This window comes from Caretta caretta, chromosome 1, assembly GCF_965140235.1.
Source record: "Caretta caretta isolate rCarCar2 chromosome 1, rCarCar1.hap1, whole genome shotgun sequence".
NCBI lineage: Eukaryota > Metazoa > Chordata > Testudines > Cheloniidae > Caretta > Caretta caretta.
This window is the reverse complement of record NC_134206.1, coordinates 140,880,233-140,905,796: the sequence shown is the minus strand read 5'-3', so window position 1 is coordinate 140,905,796 and position 25,564 is coordinate 140,880,233. Positions and strand designations below refer to the sequence as shown.

The window sequence follows — 25,564 nt, the reverse complement described above, 5'->3', positions numbered from 1 at the left end:
ATAATCTGGTTTGCCTGCCTGCAAAGGGATGGCGACATGTAGTTAAAAAAACATATTTGTGATTTGTTTTCACTCTGCACTGGGTGAAATATCTTCCTAGAAATTAAAAAGTAAAACTTCAAGTATGTGTGAGTGTAGATCCCACTGTAAGTGCATGCAAGATTTGATTTTTATTTTTTTTTTATCTTAGTGTCCATCTGGGCCATACATGCGTTCTGTGCCTCCTCATGCTCCCATGGTAGGGCATAAACACCATATACATTGGTGATTGCCCCGAAAGGAGGTGTATTCCTCCTTACCATCACCAAGGTAAATGTTGTTCTCCTCTTCGAACAGAAAATCCTCTTCTCTGAGGTTAGGTGGACACTGCAGAGAGACTGCAGCTTTCCTTACAGGGCTCAGCCACCAGTGTCTCGTAAGGACTGGCCACTGATCTGGCCAATACAAAACAGGTCAGTCCCATTCCTGTTATAAGCCACTCTGGGCCTATTTGGAGAACTGTGGTCCACTATCTCATGTATAGAGAAGCCTGGTCTCCACCGAACTCCTCATCAGCACCTTTGGCCAGATCACCTATGCCAGAGCACAAGGAAGAACCGGATTTAGGGACAGAGCAACAACAGCATCTCACCATCAAAGAAACCAAAGGAACTCTCTTTGTCATTGAGTGAAGCAGTGTCCTCAGCACTGGTACTGGTGCCGGATGACTTCGTCTTTCCAGGAGATCCTTGAGGATTGCTGAGACTCTGGAGATAGAGATCTGCATCAAATCAGAGAAATCCTGCAAGCTATTTGACATCTTGTCAGTTTCTGGTCCAGCCAGGATCACCCTCCCCAAGGACATACTTGATAGCTTGATCAACTTGTGAGAAAATTTTTCTTCTCTGCCTCCTTACAACTATGCATGACTAAGTGCCACATCTTACCGGCCAAGTATGACTTTCTAAACTAGGACAAAGCAATGCCTTTCCTCTTGAAGCTCCTGCATGACAACAGGGAGGAGCTCAGAAACATAATTAAGGCTAAGACATTCTTACAGAGACATAATCGGTGGCTAAGACATCCTTACAGGTGATAATCAACAGTGCTTCTCTTGTTATAACCACAGGAACATTCAGAGTGATGTTTCCACCATTGTGGAGCTGGGCAGAGGTGTAGATGGAAGAAGCCATTCAGCTGAACAGAGGAGACAACTATATAGAAAGTCAGGAGTTTAAATCCACTCTGCTGAGAAACTTTTCCTTCCTTTTTTGAGGCCTTTTTTTAAAATGTGAGAATTAAACTTCCCCCTGTCTGAAGTGCCACTGTACTGACCCTTCAGTTATTGTTAACTCTGTTCTTTCAGCAGAGCTCACGTAGCGGGTCAGAAAAACCCCATGGTAGTAAAACTAAGTGTTGCTGTCATGGAAAGGCAGATCACATAGAGCTGAGTTTGATACCACAGGAATAACTGATTCTAGTCACTTCTCTATTTTAAATTTCTGTGACAAAGTAGGATACATTTATTTCTGGAGGACTTTATTGAAATGTAAAATAGTTCAGATTTGAGGATTAAAAGACTTCAAGATTTGTGTCCCTTTAAGATGTAAATAGAAAAAGTATTCCCCATCACCACCAAAAAAAAACAAACAAACACCAAATCCACCCTGTTTAGTTGATAAGAAGCTTGTTTATGCTCCTGTTCATTCAACATCTAGAAGAAACTGGTAACTGTTTGCTTCTTTTTTGTAGTTGAGAGCCTCCCTCTCATAATTTGCCTATCAGAGATTTTTTATTGTTGTTTTTTCATTTTCTGAGTTATTAAAATAAATACAAAAAGAACAAAGGCCTAGTTTTCTCTTATAGTAATAGTCTTGGATTTGTGCCTGAAGCAAAAAATCAATTTTTTCATCACATGTAAACAAGAATTCAAAAATAGTAGCTGAAGGGGAAAGGGAAAGCAATGGCCAAAGAATCTTTGCATTCCTTTCCCCCTGCCCCAGTCAGTGGAATTTTCTGAACTTCTGAGAGCACTCTGAGATAGTGTGACTAGCCTCTTTCTCTTCTTTGCAGGGCCTTGTCACAATCCCTAATGTCTGAATAGATGAGACAGAATTCTTCTCAAAGGGCACGTCTTCACTGGCAACATTAAAGCGCTGCCGCGGCACAGCTTTCCTAGCGCTATCAAAAACCCACCCCCACAAGGGGAATAGCTCCCAGCGCTGGGAGTGCGGCTCCCCTCCCAGCGCTGTCTACACTGGCTCTTCACAGCGCTGAAACTTGCAGCACTCTGGGATGTTTTTTTTACTCCCCTGCACAAGAAAGTTGCAGCGCTGTCGGGTGCCAGTGTAGACAAGCCCAAAGTCTGTCAATATAAATTCTAAATGAAGAATAGTGATATACGCTACAGTACAGTGCGAGGCTCTTAAACTGGTGCAGAAGTTCTGTATTTCCTTGATACAGTCCTACTATTCTGAAATAAGTGTCCACACAGGGTCTTAAACAGGTAAATTTCCGAGTGTAGACGAGCCCTTAAGTTGATGCCATGAGAAACCTACCTGTGTTAATGCATAGATGTTAAGGGGGAATTGTATTCCTTTAACTGGAATATAACGGAGCTGGAGTATAACAGAGCCTTCAGTCCTGACCTGAGCAGATCATGAGTGAGAGCTTGACTTTGCTAGCATCCAGAATCACACAATCACCACACCATTTGAGTTCTAAATTGTTTATAACATTGGACTTGTGCCTCGTTTTGATTCTTTATGATCTATAAAGAAGGTGTAAAATATTTTTTAAAAAATCTTGATCAATTTTTCCCTCAAAACCCAATCTTTTCTGGTTGTGCAGAAGGTCTTGTTGAAGAGTTCAGACCATGTTTATTGTGGCACCTTAATTGAAGGAGTGTGGGTGTGGAATCTTTCATGAAGGCAGCTTCTGTGCAGCTAACTCACATTATTTTATCATGAGTTTTGTAATATTAAGTGTTTAGCTCCTGGAGTCATGTGACTATATGATAATCTAACATTTCATTAAAAAAAATAAGTTTCTGGCTCTCATAGTTCTGAAATAAAGCTTGAAAATGTGACCTGAGTGTATCCTAATGGTTCAAAAAACAGAAAGCGAACAAAAAACTCCCAAACAAACAAAATCAACCCCCACACCAAGTGCATTATTTTTAAAATCTCTCTTGATTTAAGATAATCTGACAATTTTTATTTGCCTGGCTGATGCTTTTTCAGTGCGTAGGATTGGCAATTTATCCAAAATATTATTCATAGAAGTTATACAGGAGTTTAAAAAAAGTTTTTCCTTCTCAGTTGCTCAGCTTTCCTTATCTTGATTCTTGTGATGTAAGCATTTCACTAGTTCTCCAATCATCACTGAATGTTCCAGGCAGACAAGCCCTCATTTTTTAATGTAAAATACAAGTAGATTCATAAAAACAAAAAAGTCCAGGCTTTCTGTATAATCATAAAGAAGCAAAACTGGGCTCAAGTCAAATTTTTCTCCCTTTTGCATGTCACCTTTAAGAAAGACTCAGGTGTTGCAGGTGATGGCTGAGGGACCTTAACGGAGCAATGTGATGGATACTTGAATGTTGTCTACCCATGCTATGTTTGGCTTTATCCTGTGTTGTCCCTCACTCTTATGGATATCACCCCAGTTCCAAAATTTTATATTTTTTTATATATATGTAACCCTTCTGCCTGTCAGAGTTGGCAGTAACAAGGGCCGGGTTCAGTATCTAGGGGTTCCATTCTAATAACACAATGCAAAACCGGCTCGAGCCCCCACCCAGTGAACTGGGACAAATATATACCACCCCCGCTGGGCACCTCCAAGGGGCAATACTTCTCCTCTCGCAAGCACATAGTCTGAGTATAACAAAAAACCTTTTAATACCTTAATCCACCTTTTAATAACAGAGAGAAACAATGTGGCATTATGTTGGGGAAACACCACCAACAGGATTCATAACACAACCCATGAGCAAAAACCCACCCCAAGCAAATTGGGGCATGTCCTTTCCCTTTAGTTCTTGAGTCCAGCAACCCAAAGTCCAACAACCCCAAAGTCTCTGTCCCTGGTCAGGGCAGCCCCAGAGTTCAAAAGTTTACCTGCAGAGTTTTACCTCCCAACCTGGGTGGAGATTGGGGGGGGGGGGTTTAAGGGGCACCTAACGCGGTCCAAAACTGATGGCCCCACCTCTCCATGGGGCTCTGTTCTAGCAGCCACCCCATGGGCTGCTCTAGACATCCAACAAACTGCTCTGCTCCACCAGTTGCTCTGTGCCGCTCACCGTCCCACCAGCCGCTCTGCTCCACCATATATCTTTAGACTCCCCCACTACTTAACATAACACTCAGTGATTTCAGCTCTTAGTAAGTTTAGCTCTTTTGTGATTTCAGCTTGTAGTAGGGGAGCCTCAGTGCTGGTGCACCGTTAGCCCAAAGTGAATTCAGCTCAGCAACCTGTAACTAGACTCCTAATGGAATCAAAATAAGCTCTGATATTCCACAGTGGAGAGAGGAGGAAGTGCAATTAGCATCACAAGGGGGGTCTATGCCACCAAGTATTAATACCTGTCCCCAGCCTCTCAATTCACAGAGTTTTGGAACCCATGTCCCTTGCCTAGCGAGTGCTACTTAGTTGAAAACAAAAGGCCATCATAACAAAAGGCCAAGTGCAGTTCCACTGTCCTTAATTCCCATAATCAAGGTAATAACAATTTATTCTTCCTGCCCCAATAACAGAGACACTGGGGATCCCACAGCAGCCAAAGTGACCATTTGGGCAGCTATGGCTTCATTCTAGGTGGGGTGGGTGTTCCTATGCAAATGAGATCAGCCCCTGAAGTTCTTTTCTACAACTTACCACACCTCACCACCAGATGTCAGGGTGGAGCTCATCCTGACTCCGCTTACATCTATATATATAATATATATATAATATAAAGAGCATTATTTATCACACAGTGACTACAAGAGAGGTAACTTGCCATCTCTACGGTGTTTATGGCAACTCTTAGTTTGATAATTGGGAAAAGCATGGACTGCAGTGATAGGGCTATGCAGTGTATGTGACTTCACAGTGCCACTGAAACCCATTGTATTAACTACTGCCTGTTATTTTAATGCTAGGCATTGGCTTCATGAAACCAAGCATTAATGCCTGCAGGTTGCTGCTAAATCTGTGACATCTCTCTCAATATCTGTACAGCAAAGCTTGGCCAGTATTATTATTATGATTGGCTGTTTTTGTGCAGGAAAGGTCTCCTTCCCCTTTCTTCTTTAGGATCCACTAGCCTGGAGCCATAAGATATGGGGAATTTGTGTTTGACAGCTACGTAATCCAACTATTGTTACCCCACAGGACAGGCAAGATCAAGATACTCTTGTGTTGGTGATATATTCTGGTGCCTGTTGAGAGGCAGCCTGGGCTGAGAGGCAGGAGATCTGAGTTCTCTCTCTGTGTCCACAACAAATTCCCTTTCTGATCTTAGACAAGTCGCTTTGTGTCTCCGTTTCCCCATCTGTAAAATAGAAATATTAATATCTACCTGCTTCAGAGGGATGGTGAGTCTTCATTAATGTTTGCCTAGTGCTCTGAGATCCTTCCTCATAAAAATGTTAGCATTTAGGTTGTGGTGAATTTGGGAGATGAATAAACAAAAATGAAAGCGAATACTTGATATTCATACTAACTATTATTGTATGTCAACATTTTGCTGTGTGAATCATTGTTTCCAAAACAGCTTAAAGATTGTATGTAATTTTTTCCTCTCCAGCAGGAAGTGGTTTCTCCTTTACAGTATAGTAAGGGAAAAGTGGGGGAGGGTGAGAAATTGTATCAAGATCTTGCCAATCAAAGTTAGAAGTGTTTGTCATTGATCCTGTGGAGAACTAGGAAATATCTATATTATTTTTATGAATATTGTGCTTGTCTCTCCGTGTGTGTTCATGATGGGTTACTTGCTATGGAGTTAGATCAAAAGGGGTTGTTATGAAAAACAAGCAGAAAAGGATAAATAGTGGTGTAGATAAGAATCATCCCAGCAAACACTCAAACACAATAGCCAGATTTATAGCCATGAAGAAGCTACTCCTCAGACTTAACCCTGGTTACATAACACTTTTGCTGTGAGAACCTGGAGATCAAAAGGCACTGATCAGTTAAAAGGTCTTCCCTTTAGAAAGAGAGGTGGGAAGTTATCTGGCTGCTGCAGGATGGCGCAGACTGATTGAGAGTCCGGGGTCTGCAGCAAGTAGGTTGTAACTTTGGATCCAAGAGAACAGGATGGCCCAAAGCTAAGTAATGCCTACTTAGGGGCTTGAGAGTTATGCCTAGGCCCTACCAAAGCCACAGCCATGAAAAACACGTCACAGACCGTGAAATCTGGTCTCTTGTGTGCTTTTACCCTGTACTGTACAGATTTCATGGGGGAGACCAGCATTTCTCAAATTGAGGCTCCTCACCCAAAAGGGAGTTGCAGGGGGGTCACAAGGTGATTTTCGGGGGAGTGTCACTGTATTGCCACCCTTACTTCTGCGCTGACTTCAGAGCTGGGCGGCTGTTGTCCAGGCACCCAGCTCTGAAGGCAGAGCCCCACCAGCAGCAGCGCAGAAGTAAGGGCAGCAACAGCATCCCATGTCATCCTTACTTCTGCGCTGCTGCCTTCAGAGCTGGGCAGCCAGACAAAGGCAGCTGCTGACTGAGGGCCCAGCTCTGCAGGCAGCAGCGCAGAAGTAAGGGTGGCGATAACATACCATGCTATCCTCACTTCTGCGCTGCTGCTGGCGGCAGCTCTGCCTTCAGAGTTGGGCTCCCGGCCAGCAGCTGCCACTCTCCAGCCACTCAGCTCGGAAGGCAGCGCCGCAGAAGTAATGGTAGCAGTACCGCAACCTCCCCTCCAATAACCTTGCAACCCTCCCACAACACCTTTTTGCGTCAGACCCCTACAATTACAACACCATGGAATTTCAGATTTAAATAGCTGAAATAATGAAATTTACGATTTTTTAAATCCTATGACCATGAAATTGACCAAAGTGGAATTTGGTAGGACCCTAGTTATGCCAACCAAAGTATAACAGTATGTGCACAGATCTGTGTTATTTTAAACCCATTCCTGGGAGTGCTGTGCATCTTTTGGTGATATAAATCATACTTCATTTTGAGAAAGCTAGAGGGTGTAACAGCCATCCTTCCATTCAGGCTAAATGAAGGAGCAGTTAAATGTGTCTTTGTTTAGTAATAGCTGAAACAAGCGGGGCTGCTGCCCAAAACATAGACCCTCATGGCAAGATTGAGCAGAAGTTATGCTATGTTGACTGAGGGGTTTCTTGAGGACTGATGCAGCAAATGCAGGGGAAAAGTCATTGATTGGTGGAGCGGTCTGTTTTTATGCGTTTGTGAGGAGGAGGAAAATACACCAGAGAAGCAGGAGGAAAAAAGGACTTAGTCAGAACAAGCCCCGGGAGCATGGCCCTGAGAGCGCTTTTGGGATAGGTGCTGACTGGAAAGGGGCTTGGAACTCCGAGCAAAGACACTGTCTTTCGTTGTTCGATTCCTGCAGTGTTCAGGGAACCTGGACTTTATGCATTCCTTGTAAGTAAACAGGATTGCATCAAAAATGCCTAACTCCATCACCAGTTTATCTTCATAATGGAAACAACCCACAACATCCTGAATTTGACTTACCACTAAGGTCATAAATGGGTAATAATACTATTGCTGTCCACAGACCCCCCAAAGGGAAACTCTTGCAGGTGCCAAGTCCGTTGGGCCTGCTAGTTATTATGGTTGGCAAGTGCAGGGGAGGATGTAACCCTGAGATGCAGTTGAAGAGGCTCAACTTAAATGTACCCCCCAAATTAAAAAACATAGTAAGAGAACCAAAAAAGTGTCACTGTGACTAAACAACAATGTAAAAGAAGCAGTAAGAGATGAAAAAGGCATCCTTTAAAAAGTGGAAGTTAAATCCTAGTGAGGAAAATAGAAAGGTGCGTAAACTCTGGCAAATGAAGTGTAAAAATATCATTAGGAAGGCCAAAAAATAATTTGAAGAACAGCTAGCCTCCTTTTACTGAGCTAGGTGGGCTCCCTTCAGCTGAGTGAGCCCTTGTTTGCAAAGAAGGGTGGATTTTACCTCAGGGACTCCTCATACTGCAGGGAGGCTGGTGCAGGGAGGCTGAGCTCGCCAGGCCCATGTTATCGGTAGGGTACCCCCGGATCGAGTGGCCAGCTAGAGGCAATAGGGCACGACACAGGGCGATTGGTCCCGGGAGTGAGGGGCCAGCTGGGAACAATAGGGCCCGGGCTGGCTAAGGTGCAGATATGTCCCGTTTTGGCCAGGACAGTCCCCTTTTTCAGCTCTGTCCTGGCCGTCCCAACTTTTTCGCCAAACCTGGGCATTTATCCCAGCTGCAAGGCAGAGCAGAGAGAGGCGGCTGCTGCCTGCAGGTCAGCTGTAGGCAACAGTGCCTGCCAGCAGGAAACTGGAGAAATTTGCTGCTGGCGGGCAATGCTGGCTTCAGAGCTGACCCCTGGGCAGTGCAGAGCTCGGGGGAGGGGGATCAGCCTCAGCTGGGGGAGGCACAGAGCTGGGGGAGGAGGGGATCAGCCTCAGGCAGGGGAGGCGCAGAGCTCGGGTTGGGGTGTGGGGATCAGCCCCAGCTGCGAGTAGCACAGGGCTGGGAGGGGGAGACCTCACCCTGGGCAGTGCGAAGCTCAGGGTGGGGCAGCCGGCGTGGGGTGCGTCAGGCGAGCTCATGCTGCCCTCCCACCCAGAGGGTCTGCGATTAATGCAAATTTAAAAAATTAACGTATTAATTGTGCTGTGTGCTAATGGCAGTTAATTGACAGCCCGAGTAATAAGTCATGAGGACCAGATGGTATTCACTCAAAATTTCTGAAGGAACTCAAATGTAAAATTGCAGGACTACTATCTGTAGTCTGTAACCTATATTTGAATCAGCTTCTGTACCAAATGACTGGAGGATAGCTAATGTAACAACAATTTTTAAAAAGGGCTCCAGAGGTGATCCTGACACAGGCCGGGAAGCCTGACTTCAGTGCCGGGCGAACTGGTTGAAACTATGGTAAAGAACAAAATTGTCAGACACATAGATGAACATAATCTGTTGGGAAAGAGTCAACATGGTTTTTGTAAAGGGAAATCATGCTTCACCAATCTACTAGAATTCTTTGAGGGGGCCAACAAGCATGTGGACAAGGGGGATTCAGTGGATTTAGTGTACTTAGATTTTCAGAAAGCCTTTGATAAGGTCTCTCACCAAAGGCTCTTAAGCAAAACAAGCTGTCATGGGAAAGAGGGAAGGTCCTCTCATGGATTGGTAACTGGTTAAAAGATCGGAACAAAGGGTAGTAATAAATGGTCAGTTTTCAGAATGGAGAGAGGTAAATAGTGGTGTCCCCCAGGGGTCTGTACTGGGACCAGTCCTATTCAACATATTCATAAATGATCTGGAAAAAAGGGGTAAACAGTGAGGTGGAAAAATTTGCACATAACACAAAACTACGCAAGATAGTTAAGTCCCAAGCAGACTGCAAAGAGCTACAAAAGGATCTCTCCAAACTTCGTGACTGAGCAACAAAATGGCAGATGAAATTCAATGTTAATAAATGCAAAGTAATGCACATTGGAAAACATAATCCCAACTATACATAAAAAATTACGGGGTCTAAATTAGCTGTTACCACTCAAGAAAGAGATCTTGGAGTCATTATGGATAGTTCTCTGAAAACATCCACTCAACGCAGTCAAGAAAGCGAACAGAATGTTGGGAATCATTAAGAAAGGGATAGAGAATAAGACAGAAAATATCATATTGCCTCTATATAAATTCATGGTACGCCCACATCTTGAATACTGTGTGCAGATGTGGTCGCCCCATCTCAAAAAAGATATATTGGAATTGGAAAAGGTTCAGAAAAGGGCAACAAAAATAATTAGGGGTATGGAACGGCTGCCATATGAGGAGAGATTAAGAAGACTGAGACTTTTCATCTTGGAAAAGAGATGACTAAGGCAGGATATGACAGAGATCTATAAAGTCGTGATGGGTGTGGAGAAAGTAAGTAGGGAAGTGTTATTTACTCCTCATAACACAAGAACTAGGGGCCACCAAATGAAATTAATAGGCAGCAGGTTTAAAACAAAAGGAAGTATTTCTTCACACAGCGAACAGTCAACCTGTGGAACTCCTTGCCAGAGGATGTTATGGAGGCCAAGACCATAACAGGGTTCAATAAAGAGCTAGATAAATTCATGGAGGATAGATCCATCAATGGCTATTGATGCCAGGATGGGAAGGGATGATGTTCCTAGCCTCTGTTTGCCAGAAGCTGGGAATGGGTTACCGGGGATAGATCACTTGACGATTACCTGTTCTGTTCATTCCCTCTGGGGCATCTGGCATCGGACAGTGTCTGAAGACAGGATACTGGGCTAGGTGGACCTTTGGTCTGACCCAGTATGGCCGTTCTTATGTTCTTAAGAGTGGTTGCATTGCGGGGGCCAACCTGAAAGAGAAATGAAGGCTTGGGACTGCCGCTTGAAAGAGGTGAACTCGGAGACTGGAGAAGAGTCTCAGATGGACCAGCTTACCCAGGGATCATGACAGCTCCCACACTTAGTAAAATGCCTAGCTCTCCTATTTAGAGGTGAAAGAGAGCGTGGTAGGGTATGTTGGTCTTTGGAGTTGAGAAGGGGAGAAACTATCTGGACCAAAAGCAACCTTTGTGAGCTGGAAAGAAAACCCACTACTACAGGGATGTGTCCAGGATCAGCAGGAATTAGAAAGTTGGATTTGCTTAGTCCTTGTTACCTGCTGATGACCTCAGGAGGTACTTGACCTGCCAACTTTCCCTAGGAAGGGGCCTAGGATGACATAAAGACAAATCAGAAAGCCGACAGCAGGAACTCTGGCCCAAATAGCAGGGGAGGGGGATTTATCTTTCTTCTGGACTCCTTTTCTGTCCTTTCACTTACTATAGATTGGTAACTGTGAAAGTAACACCTGCTGTGGGATTCTTCTCAGACATGTCCTTGGTTGGCTGTATGTTTTATTCTTCTGAAAACCTAATAAACAGTCAGAGTGTTGACTATTTTGGAATAGAGAGGATCCTGTGTCTCAAACACTGGAGGAAACTGACTTTATATCTATTTTTAAGTTAACAATTCAAGTTTTATTGATATTCAGAATAAAAAGAAATGGAGATACTATGTACCCAAATATACTCAAAGGCAATTGAATCAAGCTTTCAATAAGAAGAGAGGTATTAGTATGTACAAATTGCATAAAGTTTCCTGAATACCTTTCCCTGGAGACCTAGAGGCATAAGTGGAAAGTACCTGTGCCTCCAGGACATGCCCATCTAAAGGCAAATTTATGTACTTAACATTGTTATAGCTTCACTTCCTCTCCCTAGTAAATCAACGGGCCCTGCCCTCCCCTCTGCATCACCAGTTAGACATTTCCGTTGCCCTTCAAAAACTTCATTTGTAACGTTCCCTAATTTTGACACACACGTCAATGAATTCTGGGCTCATCCTCTCCTTGTTGTTGAGTTCTGGGACCTCCCTGCTCTTCCCCAAATAAATGAGTTTGGCAGATACCAGATCATGTTGCAGGGCATCCTGACCTCCCAGCAACTCTTCTCCATGTATACTACTCTGTTCCTTTCCCCCTCTCCCCGCTGGGTAAAACACCCATGGGGGCCAGTTTCTCATCTTCTCTCTTTTTAAGAAAAAGGGTGCCTGGCTCGGCTTCTGTCCTCCCCTTCTACAAAAGAAAGTGGTATCTTGTGCCACTCTGCTCTCCTACCTCCTGTCCTGAGCAAAGAGCAAGTGGCCAGGGGCTGCTTTGTTTCCGGCTGACCTTCCAGTAAAGCAGACAGTGGTGTTTGGGCCATTCTTTTTCCTTCCTTTCTCCCTTCCCTCCAAGGAAGGAGGGAAGGAAGCTCACCAGTCCAGCTCACCCCATAAGTCTGGAATGCACTAGCTTCATCTTGTGTTCAGTTAGTTGACGTTTGTTATTAACTATTGTTTCTAGTCATACATACATTTTTCCATGAGCTAAACTCAAAAAAAGGATGGGTTTTTTTATTGGGTTTTTTTGTTTTTGGTTTTGGTTTTGGTTTTAGTTTTAGTGTATAGTCAATGATTCACCCATGGTGTGTTTAAAATAAAAAAGCATATGGATGCCAAAATATTTCTTTCTTCCTAATTGTTTCAGTAATGTTCTCATTACAAAAAAAAAATTTTGAAAAATCCCTTGACTCTCTTGTTGGAGCTAGGGTGACTTACACTGTACTTGTGCTGGAGCACCCGTGGGAAAGAAAATAGCTTAGCACCCACTGGAAGCCCCGCGGATCAGCTCCTCCCTCCTGCCCCCAGCGATCAGCAGTTCAGTGGCATGCGGGAGGAGCGGGGGCAGAAAGAGGCAGAGCGGGGGCGGGAAGAGGCTGGGTGGTGGCTTTGGGAAAGGGGTGGACCGGGGGTGCAGCACTCTGGGGGAAATCACAAAGGTGGTGCCTCCGATTTAAATCATGTGCTCCAATATAGCCCCAACCTGTTTTTGATGCAGAACCATAGATGAGTTTTTGATGCAGAACCATAGATGAGTTTTTGATATGGAAATATATACTGTTCCAAGTGGTGGGGAGGTATGTAGCCATCGTTGACCCCACTTGCCTCTCGAACGACCACTCCATCTTCTTTCTCCCTTTAATCTCTCAGCCCATTGAATGTATTGTCTACTATTGTCTCCCATTGAATGTATGTACTGTCTGGAGTTCATCTCCTCCAATTCTATCCTAGACCATCTCCAGTCCAGCTTCTGCCTTAGACTGCTCTTGCCAAAGTCTCTGATGAACTTGTCCTAGCCAAATCTCAGAACTAGCAGTCCCTCCTCATCCTGCTTGGCCTGTTAGCCTCCTTCCTCACAGGCAACCATGCTCCTCTTCTTGAAATGTTTTCCTCTCTTGGCTTTTGTGACTATCCTCTTCTGTTCCGATCCTACCTTTCTAATTGATCTTTCAGTGTATCATTTGGAGAATCCATCCCATCCTTCCTCCAGCTTTCTATGGGGGTTCCACTGGGCTCTGTCCTTGGTCCCCTTCTTTTCTCCTTCTTCACCTTATGACTGAATAATCTCACCCACAAACAAATTCAATTACCAACTCTATGCTGGTGACTGACAGATCTACTTCTCTACTCCAGACCTAAAATCTCAACCCGTCTCTCTGACATCGCCTCATGAATGTCTAGCTATCAGCTCTAGTACAACATGGCCAAGCACAGCTCTGAATTCCCCTCCCCTCTCCACCACTTCCTTTCTCAGTCACTGTGGACAATACCACCATCCTGCTTGTCACTCAGGCCAGTAACCTGGGCATCATCTTCAACTTAGACTTCTCTATTTTCTTGTATCCAGGTTATGTCTAAATCTTGCAAATCCTTTCTGCATAACATCTCTAAGATACGTTTTTTCCCAACCATCCATACAGATAAAACTCTCATCCAGTCTCTTATCATTTTTGTTTCTGCAATATCCTTTTCTCTGGCCTTGACAAATGCAGTTTTGCCTCACTAATATCCATTCAGAATGTTGCTACAAAGAGCATTTTCCTAGCCTGCCATGTCGGCAATATCAGCCCTCTCTTTGAGTCCCCGCTCTATTGCGTCAAACACAAGCTTGTTTGTCTTTACTTCAAAAGCCCTTCATGGCCTATCCCCACCCTAACTAGCATCTCTCATTCAGTGTCAAAATGTTAAATCCTGGCTCCGATCAGCTCAGGATGACAACCTCCATTGCCCCACTTGTTAAATTTTCAAAGAAGCACCCTTGTGTTTTCTCTCATGCTGCCCTTCATGCGTGAGAGGAGCTCTCCTTAAACATCCACGAACTACCTTATTAGCCTCCTTCAAATCCGTCTCAAAACTTTCCATAAGGCCTATAAAAAATGGTTAAGCTGCTGGTACACTAATATCACTGTCTGCCTTGCTAACCAGTATTGTCTCGTTTTACTTTTACTTCCCCATCTGTCTACATCCATCTGTTGTCTCTTGTCTTATAGTTAGACTGAAAGTTCTTTGGGGAAGGGACTGTCTTTTTGTTCTGTGTTTGTGCAGCACCTACCACAGTGGTTCTCAACCTGCTGCCCAATTATGCACTAAAAAAAAAAAATGCAAAGCTTGCTGCTCCTCCGATCTGGCAGGGGACAGGGACAGCTGATGGGGAAATGGCAGCAGGCAGCCCTGCTGGAGTGCTTCTGCCAGCAGGGAAGGCTAAGCAGCCCCCTGTGGCAGGGGAAGAGCTCAGCAGTCCAATGCAGGGGGCCCTGCCAGGCAAGTGGGTGCTGAGGGAGCCCAGCCTGGGCAGGCCCCACTCCTGCTCCAGCATGACTATTTGCACTGCTCCCCAGGGGCCAGAGCGATCCCTGGCTGTGCTGCCAGCTCAGCCCGGCAAACACAGTCATCTCCCAGCAGGGCCAGTGAGTGTGGGGCAGGGCACGGGAGAGTGGGTTTCTTGGGGGGGGGGGAGTTAGGGGGTTCTGGGAAGTGAGAGTATGTGGGGGGTGCTGGGAAGCATAGGCTCAGGAACTAGGGGTGTGGCTCCGCTCCTGGCCCTGCTCTGTGGAGGGGTCTCTGGGAGGGGGGAAGGGGGGTGTTGCTGGGCATATGGGTCTGTGGGGAGTCTTAGCAGGGGGTCGGTGTGGTCACAGGAGGCTGAGGGGGGTGTCTCTGGGCAGGGGAGTGCTGGGCATAGGGAGTCGGGGGGGCACTGGGCAGGGGATCGGTGTGGCGTGGGTCTTCCCCCAAAGAGAAGGGGTACCCTGGCAGCACAGGGCTAGTCAGGCCAGTGTGTGTTTGGCACGGTCTTTCTCAGCCTGTGGCCCACAATGGTAAATAGGTTGAGAACCACTGACCTAGCACAGTGGGGTTCTCGCCCATGACTGGGGGCTCCTAGGTGCCATGGTTATACAAACAATAAAAGTAGCCAGATCCTTGACCACAGATATTACCAGGCTTTCTGGGGCATAATTTTCATTGTAGGTTAAAATAATATATTTACAAAATTAAAAGTAAAAAATGTACATCTATAAAGATCACGGTCAGTGAAGAAAAATAATGGTTGTGCAGTGTGTGCATACTGTTCTTTCAGCTTAGCTGTCTAACACTGATGATGATGCATTATTATACTGCTTGGTGAACTAGATAATATATGTACTTAAAATGACAAAAAGGGACACTGTCCACTTAAAAAGCACATTTATGTCTGAAATTTGTTTACCGCCTATTGTTACTTGTTACACCTAATACTAGTATGATAGAAGGAAATTGGAGGATTTTGTTTTCTTTTTTTTTCCACGTTATTTCTTCGTTTGGCAGCACTTTATAAAAGTCAGTTTCCCTGTATAATCCATTTACCCATCTTGTTTCTGTGGGTCTTTCACACAGCAACATTGAAGAGGAAAGTATTTTTAAAAACAGGAAAATGTGACTGTAAAATCACACACAAATTGACAGAGGCATTTAGGGTAGGAGTACTATTTTGAAATCTTTTTTCTTTTTTCTCCCCCCGACCCCTTTTTTACCTTTTTCTTTTTTCTCCTCCTGCAAACTGACTAGATTTCAAGTTGTCCATGTCCCTTTAATGTAACTCCCCCCCCCCGCTTTTTTTTTTTTTTTTGCTCATGATTTCTGCACTGTTGCTAAAGCTTTAACTGGGAAAATAAAGGTTTTAAAGAGGAATAATTTATTTATTTCAGACTGTTGGGAAGAAATTACCTCCAGCTACAGCAGCTCAAGAGCCAACGAAAATAGAAATGGACAGCAGAATCAAGAGTAGGTCTCACTGTTTGTTTTTTCCTCATTTGCACTTAGAGCTATTGAGCCTTTTCGGAAGTTTTGAATATTTTTTCTTTGGTTTTGGTTTTAGCAATTTTCTGTATGTCTGAAAAATAAGAAAAGCAAGACTGCAAATATATTCAGCATGGAGCTTTTAATAATTAAGCTTCTTAGGAAGATCACTGCTTTGTCCAATGGAGACGTATTTAACTATCATACAAAGCAAATTAAACACAAACTGTTCCTGCTTTAGTCTTATTTTTTGATAAAAATTATAATGAAATGTATTGGGACCTAAGGGGAACTAAGGGGGAAAATAAAGCCTGAATTAGCAAAGAAATTGATTAGAAAGTGAAGCTTAGTATTTCTAGGTCAAATTTGTCCTCTCTGATCTACACTTGAGGCTCTTTATTACACATTCTCCATTTACTCCCTTGATATCAACAGAGATCTCCACAGCTGATAAGAAATCTGTAATGTAGAATGGATAGGAGAATATGGCTCATAGAAATTAGAGCTGGAAAAGACCTTTCAATATATATCCAGTACAGCGTTATTACTCAATTATTTTTCAGTTTTAAATGAACCAAAAAAATTATTTTTCCACTGCTTCCCTTTTGGAGCCTGGTCCATAACCTGAAGAGATCTCCCTGTTAGGAAATTGTTCCTAATTTGTAGATTACATTTTCCTATGACTTATTTCATGTAATGACTCCTTTATATCACTTGAACTGCCCAACACAATTTCTCTCCCTCTTGAAGTTTCTACCCTTCAGATACTTATGGGTAGTTTACACTGTGACGGGTTCTCCCCAGGGTGCCACCTGGGACTGGGATACCACTAAACCCCCCGCCCCCATCCCGCCAGCTTGGGCTCCCTCTCACGCTGTATTGCTGTGACAAGCTGAAAAGCCCTCCACTCTGCACTTTTACCAGCCTTCATATAGGTGGGGCCACACCTAGCTGCAGGCTCTCTGTCCAGCTTCTTCAATGAATCAACAATGGAAAGGCTACAGCTAAGGCAACTCCCAACTCCCCAGGCATGCAGCTCCTCTGCAGTATAAGCCCAAAATTGTACTGTCTTGCACTGCACAGGAAACTGTACAGTGTAAGCTTAGAAAGTTCACCCCCTCCCTCCAATGTGGAGAGGAATATGCAACAGCCTTTGCCCCTGAGCTAAGATTCCCATACACTTCACATCAACTCATTGGTTTAGATAAAGCAAAAGCAAGTTTATTAACTACAAAAGATAAATGTTAAGTGATTATAAGTGATAGCAAACAGATTGAAGCAGATTACCTAGCAAAGAAACAAAAAACACAAACTAAGCTTAATATGCTAAATTGATTGGATATGAATTAGCAGATTCTCACTCTAAGAGATGATACAAGCAGGCCACAGATTCTTAAGGGACAAGCTGCACTTGCTTTACAGCTTGGAATCCCCAGGTGTTTCATTCGCAGGCTAGAAATCCCTTTAGCCTGGGTCCAGCACTTCCCCCAGTTCAGTCTTTGTTCCTCAGGTGTTTCCAGGAGTCCTCTTGTGTGGGGAATGAAGAACACCAGATGATGTCATACCCTGCCTTGTATAGCTTTTGCATATAGCGGGAACCTTTTGTTTCAAAGCTTGGTTCCCAGGTCAGTCTGTGGAAAAATACTGACATCCCAAGGAGTCCGGCATGTGATCTGAGCACATGTCCTTGTAGAGTCATAGCAGCCATTACTCACAGGCTGTTTGGAGTGTTCCCAGGAAGGTTCATCACCAGGTGGGAAATAAGCTGCTCCTAAGGCATATTGTTTTTTTCCTAATGGCCCACTGCCCTGAATAGGCCCTTCCCAACCCACTGTCTAGACTGAAAGCATCTTGTCTAATGGGCATTACCCAGATGTAACTACATTTGAAATATAGGTATATAGTCAATATTCAGATACAAAAATGATATGATAGGATACTCATATTCAGCAAATCGTAACTTTTCCCATGACACCTCACATGACTTATCTTGCATAAAATGCATAATAATTATGTCATAATCATATCATAATATCACTATGAAAAATATGTCACAAACATTTTCTCCCAAACTTTAGTAATCATTTAGCCTATCTATATATATTTTATTTCTTATAGTTTTTCATTATGTGTTGCTTTCCTTAATAATTTTTTTTGTTCTCTGACCTCTTTCTAAATGTGCTGACATCCTGACACTTAATGCATGTCTGGTCTTCCTCACAAATATTTTATGCACTCTTCGGCCCTGGGGACATAGCGTCTCTTGATGTAGGTATCATACATACAATGCAGAATTGTATAGAACTACTTATAAGCAAAGTACAGAGGTGGTGAAAGTTAGTTGTTGGATGTAAGCTGATAAGAAAATCACGGTAAGTAACAAAATAGGGCAACGTACACCAACTTGCTATTATTTTAGCCTGCAAACTGGGTATAGTTTGTACACTGAGGAGGAGGAAGAGAGGGAGTTGTAGCAGGAAAAAGACTGGAGGTGACCAGGAAGAGGCCATACAAGCAGTAAGTTCCACTGTAAAAATTCTGAGGCTGGGAAAGCAGCTAAAAATCTATTAATATTAATGTAATATGAGGCAGTCCTACTTTAATATACACCTGAGTGGATTTTCCCAACACTCTTGGGTTTCATGCTTTCCCTGAGGTAAGCAGATGCAATTCCCATCTAAGTCAATAGGAGAGTGGCACACTCTTATATTAGGATTAACCTTAGTCCCTGTTGAATGGTGCTACTTGCACCTCCCTGGAATATTCCTCTGACACTTTGATTTTTTTGGCCAGAAACAACATCTCTTTCTTCTGCATACCTCTTTCACCCCTGCTGTGTGCAAATAAAACTCAGTTTCTTATATGTGACCAAAATTGATGGGATGAGCCTGTTCTTGCACAATATCAAAGTGGAATAAGCTAGACAACATTCCCATTTACACCCAAATTTTTGACCTCATAGAGAACCTCTGCATTTTCCCCAAACTTTGTTGAATTAGGACATTTTATCCATGCTGGAATCTACAGGCTCCATTTGAACCTTTTTAGAGTCTGTGGTCTTGCTTGGGAGACAGGGGACTGAGGCATGCATGTAGACTCATTGACTTTAAGGCCAGAAGGGACCACTGTGATTATCCAGTCTGACCACCTGTAATCTCAGGCCACAGAAACTCACTCACACACTCCTCTAATAGATCCCTAACCTCTGGCTGAGTTACTGATGTCCTCAAATCATGATTTAAAGACTTCAAGTGACGGAGAATCCACCATTTACTCCAGTTCAAACCAGCAAGTGACCCATGCTGTAGAGGAGAGCCAAAAAAGAAACCCACGGGCTCTGCCAATCTGACCTGGAAGAAAATTCCTGGTGATCAATTAGATCTTGAGCATGTGGGCAAGACCTTCCAGCCAGACACCCAGAAAAGAATTCATTGTAGTAACTCAGAGCCCTTTCCATCTATTGCCCCATCTCTGGCTGTTGGAGATATTTGCTACTAGCAATCACAGATGGGCCACATGCCATGGTAGGCAAGCTCATCATACCATCCCCTCCATAAACTTATCTAGCTTGTAACCAGGTACGTGTTTTGCCCCTTTGAAGGCTGTTCATGGTGAAACCTTCACCTACTTTCAAGCCTAAACTTGTTGATGGACAGTTTATATCCTTTTTTCTTTTGCCTGCACTGACCCTTAACTTAAATAACTCCTCTCCCTCCCTGTTGTTTATCCCTCTGTTGTATTTACAGAGAGCAACCGTATTTCCTCTCAGCCTTCAGTTGGTTAAGCTAAACAAGCCAAGTTTCTTAAGTCTCCTCTCAAGGTGGGTTCTCCATTCTTCTGCTCATTATAGTATCCCTTCTCTGCACCTGTTTCAGTTTGAATTCATTTTTCTTAAAATGGGAGACCAAAATTGCATACCGTATTCCAGATAAGGCCTCACCAGTGTCTTTTATAATGGCAGTAACACTTCCCTGTCTCTACTGGAAATACCTCGCCTGATGCATTCTGGGTTTGCATTAGCCTTTTTCATGGCCACATCACATTGGTGGCTCATAGTCATCCTGTGATCAACCAGTACACCCAACTTTTTCTCCTCTTCCCCCTTCCAACTGATAAACCCCCAGTTTATAGTAAAAATTCTCGTTGTTAGTCCCTAAGTGCATGACCTTGCACTATTTAATTTCATCCCATTTCTATTAGTCCAGTTTTCAAGGTCATCCAGATCTTCTTGTGTGATACAGTAAAATGTGTCTTAGCGACCACTTCTGAAGAGAGACCACCTATCACGAGTGACTACCTGCAGAGGCCACAGAATGTTTTCCTCCTATAATTTAACTGTGAAGAGTGACCACCTGTCGTCTGTAACCAGCAACCATATTTTGTTACTCCATCCATAAAAACAACCTGTAGGACACATGATCTTCCTTACTTCTGTGCTGCTGCTTGCGGCAGCACTGCGTTCAGAGCAGGGAATCTGGCCAGCAACCACTGCTCTCTGGCTGCCCAGCTCTGAAGGTAGCAAATCTTTAAAGAGAGACCACTGCTTACAAGCGACCATTTTTGCTAAGCCCTGGTCTACACTAGGAGTTGAGGTCGAACTTAGCAGCATTAAATTGATTTAACCCTGCACCCGTCCACACGACGAAGCCCTTTTTTCCGACTTAAAGGGCTCTTAAAATCAATTTCCTTACTCCACCCCTGACAAGGGGATTAGCGCTGAAATCGGCCTCGCTGGGTTGAATTTCGGGTACTGTGGACACAATTAGACGGTATTGGCCTCCGGGAGCTATCCCAGAGTGCTCCATTGTGACCGCTCTGGACAGCACTCTAAACTCAGATGCACTGGCCAGGTAGACAGGAAAAGGCCCGCAAACTTTTGAATTTCAATTTCCTGTTTGGCCAGCATGGCAAGCTGCAGGTGACCATGCAGAGCTCATCAGCAGAGGTGACCATGATGGAGTCCCAGCATCGCAAAAGAGCTCCAGCATGGACCGAACTGGAGGTACGGGATCTGATCACTGTATGGGGAGAGGAATCTGTGCTATCAGAACTACGTTCTAGTTTTCGAAATGCCAAAACATTTGTCAAAATCTCCTAGGCCATGAAGGACAGAGGCCATAACAGGGACCCGAAGCAGTGCCACATGAAACTTAAGATGCTGAGGCAAGCCTACCAGAAAACCAGAGAGGCAAACGGCCGCTCCGGGTCAGAGCCCAAAACATGCCGCTTCTATAATGAGCTGCATGCCATTTTAGGGAGTTCAGCCACCACTACCCCAACCGTGTTGTTTGACTCCTTCAATGGAGATGGAGGCAACACGGAAGCAGGTTTTGGGGACGAAGAAGATGATGATGATGATGAGGTTGTAGATAGCTCACAGCAAGCAAGCGGAGAAACCGGTTTTTCCGACAGCCAGGAACTGTTTCTCACCCTGGACCTGGAGCCAGTACCCCCCGAACCCACCCAAGGCTGCCTTCCGGACCCGCCAGGCGGAGAAGGGACCTCTGGTGAGTGTACCTTTTAAAATACTACACATGGTTTAAAAGCAAGCATGTTTCATGATTAATTTGCCCTGGCATTCGCGACTCTCCTGGATGTACTCCCAAAGCCTTTGAAAAAGGTTTCTGGGGAGGGCAGCCTTATTGCGTCCTTCATGGTAGGACACTTTACCACTCCAGGCCAGTAGCACGTACTCGGGAATCATTGTAGAACAAAGCATTGCAGTGTATGTTTGCTGGCATTCAAACAACATCCGTTCTTTATCTCTCTGTGTTATCCGCAGGAGAGTGATATCATTCATGGTCACCTGGTTGAAATAGGGTGCTTTTCTTAAGGGGATATTCAGAGGTGCCCGTTCCTGCTGGGCTGTTTGCCTGTGGCTGAACAGCAATGTTCCCCGCTGTTAGCCACGGGGAGGGGTGAGGGGCTAGCCACGCGGTGGGAGGAGGCAAAATGCGACCTTGGAACGAAAGCACATGTGCTATGTATGTAATGTTAACAGCAAGGTTTACCATGAAAGAGTGTATCCATTGTTCCATAAAATGTGTCTTTTTAAATACCACTGTCCCTTTTTTTTTCTCCACCAGCTGCATGTGTTTCAAGGATCACAGGATCTTCTCCTTCCCAGAAGCTAGCGAAGATTAGAAGGCGAAAAAAACACACTCGCGATTAAATGTTCTCTGAGCTCATGCTGTCCTCCCACACTGACAGAGCAGAGACGAATGCGTGGAGGCAGACAATGTCAGAGCGCAGGAAAGCACAAAATGACCGGGAGGAGAGGTGGTGGGCTGAAGAGAGTAAGTGGCGGGCTGAAGAGAGGGCTGAAGCTGAAAGGTGGCTGCAGCGTGATGAGAGGAGGCTGGATTCAATGCTAAGGCTGCTGGAGGATCAAACTAATATGCTCCAGCGTATGGTTGAGCTGCAGCAAAGGCAGCTGGAGCACGGACCGCTGCTTCAGCCCCTGTGTAACCAACCACCCTCCTCCCCAAGTTCCATAGCCTCCTCACCCAGACGCCCAGGAACACGGTGGGGGGGCCTCTGGCCACCCAGCCACTCCACCCCAGAGGATTGCCCAAGCAACAGAAGGCTGGCATTCAATAAGTTTTAAGGTTTTAAACTTTTAAAGTGCTGTGTGGCATTGTCCTTCCCTCTTTCACCACCCCTCCTGGTGCTTTTCTCCTCCACCACCCCTCTTGGGCTACCTTGGTGGTTATCCCCCTATTTGTGTGATGAATTAATAAAGAATGCATGAATGTGAAGCAACAATGACTTTATTGCCTCTTCAAACAGTGATAGAAGGGAGATGGGGAGGGGGGTTAGGTTACAGGGAAGTAGAGTGAACCAAGAGATGGGGGGTTTCATCAAGGAGAAACAAACAGAACTTTCACACCGTGGCCTGGCCAGTCATGAAACTGGTTTTCAAAGCTTCTCTGATGCGCACAGCGCCCTCCTGTGCTCTTCTAGCTGCCCTGGTGTCTGGCTGTGCGTAACCAGCAGCCAGGCGATTTGCCTCAACCTCCCACCCCACCATAAATGTCTCCCCCTTACTCTCACAGATATTGTGGAGCACACAGCAAGCAGTAATAACAGTGGGAATATTGGTTTCGCTGAGGTCTAAGCGAGTCAGTAAACTGCGCCAGCACGCTTTTAACCATCCAAATGCACATTCTACCACCATTCTGCACTTGCTCAGCCTGTAGTTGAACAGCTCCTGACTACTGTCCAGGGTGCCTGTGTATGGCTTCATGAGCCATGGCATTAAGGGGTAGGCTGGGTCCCCAAGGATAACTATAGGCATTTCAACATCCCCAACGGTTATTTTCTGGTCTGGGAATCAAGTCCCTTCCTGCAGCTTTTGAAACAGATGAGAGTTCCTGAAGATGCGAGCGTCATGTACCTTTCGCAGCCATTCCACATTGATGTCGGTGAAACGTCCCTTTTGATCCACCAGTGCTTGCAGCACTATTGAAAAGTACCCCTTGCGGTTTATGTACTTTCCGGCTTGGTGCTCCGGTGCCAAGATAGGGATATGGGTTCCGTTATGACCCCACCACAGTTAGGGAATCCCATTGCAGCAAAGCCATCCACTTTGACCTGCACATTTCCCAGGGTCATTCCCCTTGATATCAGCAGATCTTTGCTTGCGTTGGCTACTTGCATCAGAGCAGCCCCCACAGTAGATTTGCCCACTCCAAATTGATTCCCGACTGACTGGTAGCTGTCTGGCATTGCAAGCTTCCACAGAGCTATTGCCACTCGCTTCTCAACTATGAGGGCTGCTCTCATCTTGGTATTCTTGCGCCTCAGGGCAGGGGAAAGCAAGTCACAACGTTCCATGAAAGTGCCCTTAGAATCATCCCAGACCCGCAACACTATGCAGTCCCACCAGTCTGTGCTTGTTTCCCGAGCCCAGAATCGGTGTTCCACCACATGAACCTGCCCCATTAGCACCATGATGCCCACATTGCCAGGGTCCGTGCTTTGAGAGAAGTCTGTGTCCATGTCCTCATCACTCTTGTCACCGCGCTGACATCGCCTACTCATCCAGTTTTGCTTTGCCAGGTTCTGGTGTTGCATATACTGCTGGATAATGCACGTGGTGTTTAATGTGCTCCTAATTGCCAAAGTGATCTGAGCGGGCTCCATGCTTGCCGTGGTATGGTGTCTGCACAGAAAAAAGGCTCGGAACAATTGTCTGCTGTTGCCCTGATGGAGGGAGGGGCGACTGACGACATGGCTTACAGGATTGGCTTACAGGGAATTAAAATCAACAAAGGGGGTGGCTTTGCGAGAAACAGAATGGCCCCCTCAAGGATAGAACTCAAAACTGGGTTTAGCAGGCTGTTGATTTCACGGAGGGAGGGAGGAGAAAATGAATACAAAACAAATCTGGTCTATTTCTTGTTTTGAGCCACTTCATCTATCTTTATACATCTTGCTGGCAGCAGACTGTGCAATACGACCGCTAGCCATAGTCATCTCCTGGGTGCTCGGCAGAAGACGGTGCAGTATGACTGCTGGCCATCATCTTCTGCTGGCTGCTGATTAAAAGACAGTGCACTGCTGGTAGGAGTCAATCTCCATGAGACAAAACTTAAAAGGGAAATGACCTGGCTGAGTCACTCCCATGTTTGCCCAGGTGCCCCTGACCTCATCGAGGTCAGTTAAAAGAGCGCCCAGGACTACGTCAATGATGGCTACCAGTCATACTGTACTGTCTGCTGCCAAAAGGCAATAAACTGCTGCTGTGTAGCAATGCAGTACCGCATCTGCCAGCACCCAGGAGACATACGGTGACGGTTAGCTGAGCGGGCTCCATGCTTGCCGTGGTATGGCGTCTGCACAGGTAACTCAAGAAAAAAGGTGCAAAACGATTGTTTTGGTGGGTCTGACGATATGTACCCAGAACCACCCGTGACAATGTTTTAGCCCCATCAGGCACTGGGATTTCTACCCAGAATTCAAATGGGCGGCGGAGACTGTGGGAACTGTGGGATAGCTACCCACAGTGCAATGTTCCGGAAGTCGACGGTTGCATCGGTACTGTGGACACACTCCGCCGACTACATGCACTTAGAGCATTTGTGTGGGGACACACACAATCGAGTGTATAAAAACGCTTTCTACAAAACCGACTTCTATAAATTCGACCTAATTTTGTAGTGCAGACATACCATAACTTCCATGAGTGATTGCTCTTGGCAGGTTTTACTGTATTCTGGTCCTCCTCAGTAATGGCAACACCTCCCAACTTTGTGTCATCCTCAGATTTTATTAGTACATTCCTGCTTTTGTGCCAAGGTCATTAATGAAAATGTTAAATAAGATTGGTCCCAAGACTGATCCATGTGGTACACCACTAGTAACCTCCCTCCAGTCTGACATTACCTGCTGTAGGCTCCTGTTAACCCGTTTCTTATCTACCTTTCAACTCTTGTATTAATCTAACTAATAATTTCCCATGTGGAACCGTATCAGATGTTTTACTGAAATCCAGGTAGATTAGATTTACTGCATTTCCTTTGTCTAGAAAACCAGTTATCTTTTCAAAGAAAGAGATCAGGTTGGTCTGGCACAATCTACAGTTTGTAGAACCATATTGTACTTTATCCCAATTACCGTTTACCTTTATGTCCTTAACTGTTTTTAACAAGATTTTTTTTAATATCCAATGTTATATGAGAGAAATGTTTT

At 44.8% G+C, this 25,564-nt stretch overlaps 1 protein-coding gene across 11 annotated transcripts in view; it reads left to right on the top strand.

Moving 5' to 3' along the window:
• The window catches only part of SH3KBP1 (SH3 domain containing kinase binding protein 1), a 344,411-nt gene that overhangs the window by 231,242 nt on the left and 87,605 nt on the right, over positions 1 to 25,564 (top strand). For all 11 annotated transcript variants that reach the window (XM_075131808.1, XM_075131826.1, XM_075131818.1 and 8 more), the window contains one exon: positions 15,781 to 15,856. In XM_075131808.1, coding sequence (XP_074987909.1) covers positions 15,781 to 15,856 — 76 coding nt within the window. The remainder of the gene's footprint in view (positions 1 to 15,780; positions 15,857 to 25,564) is intronic.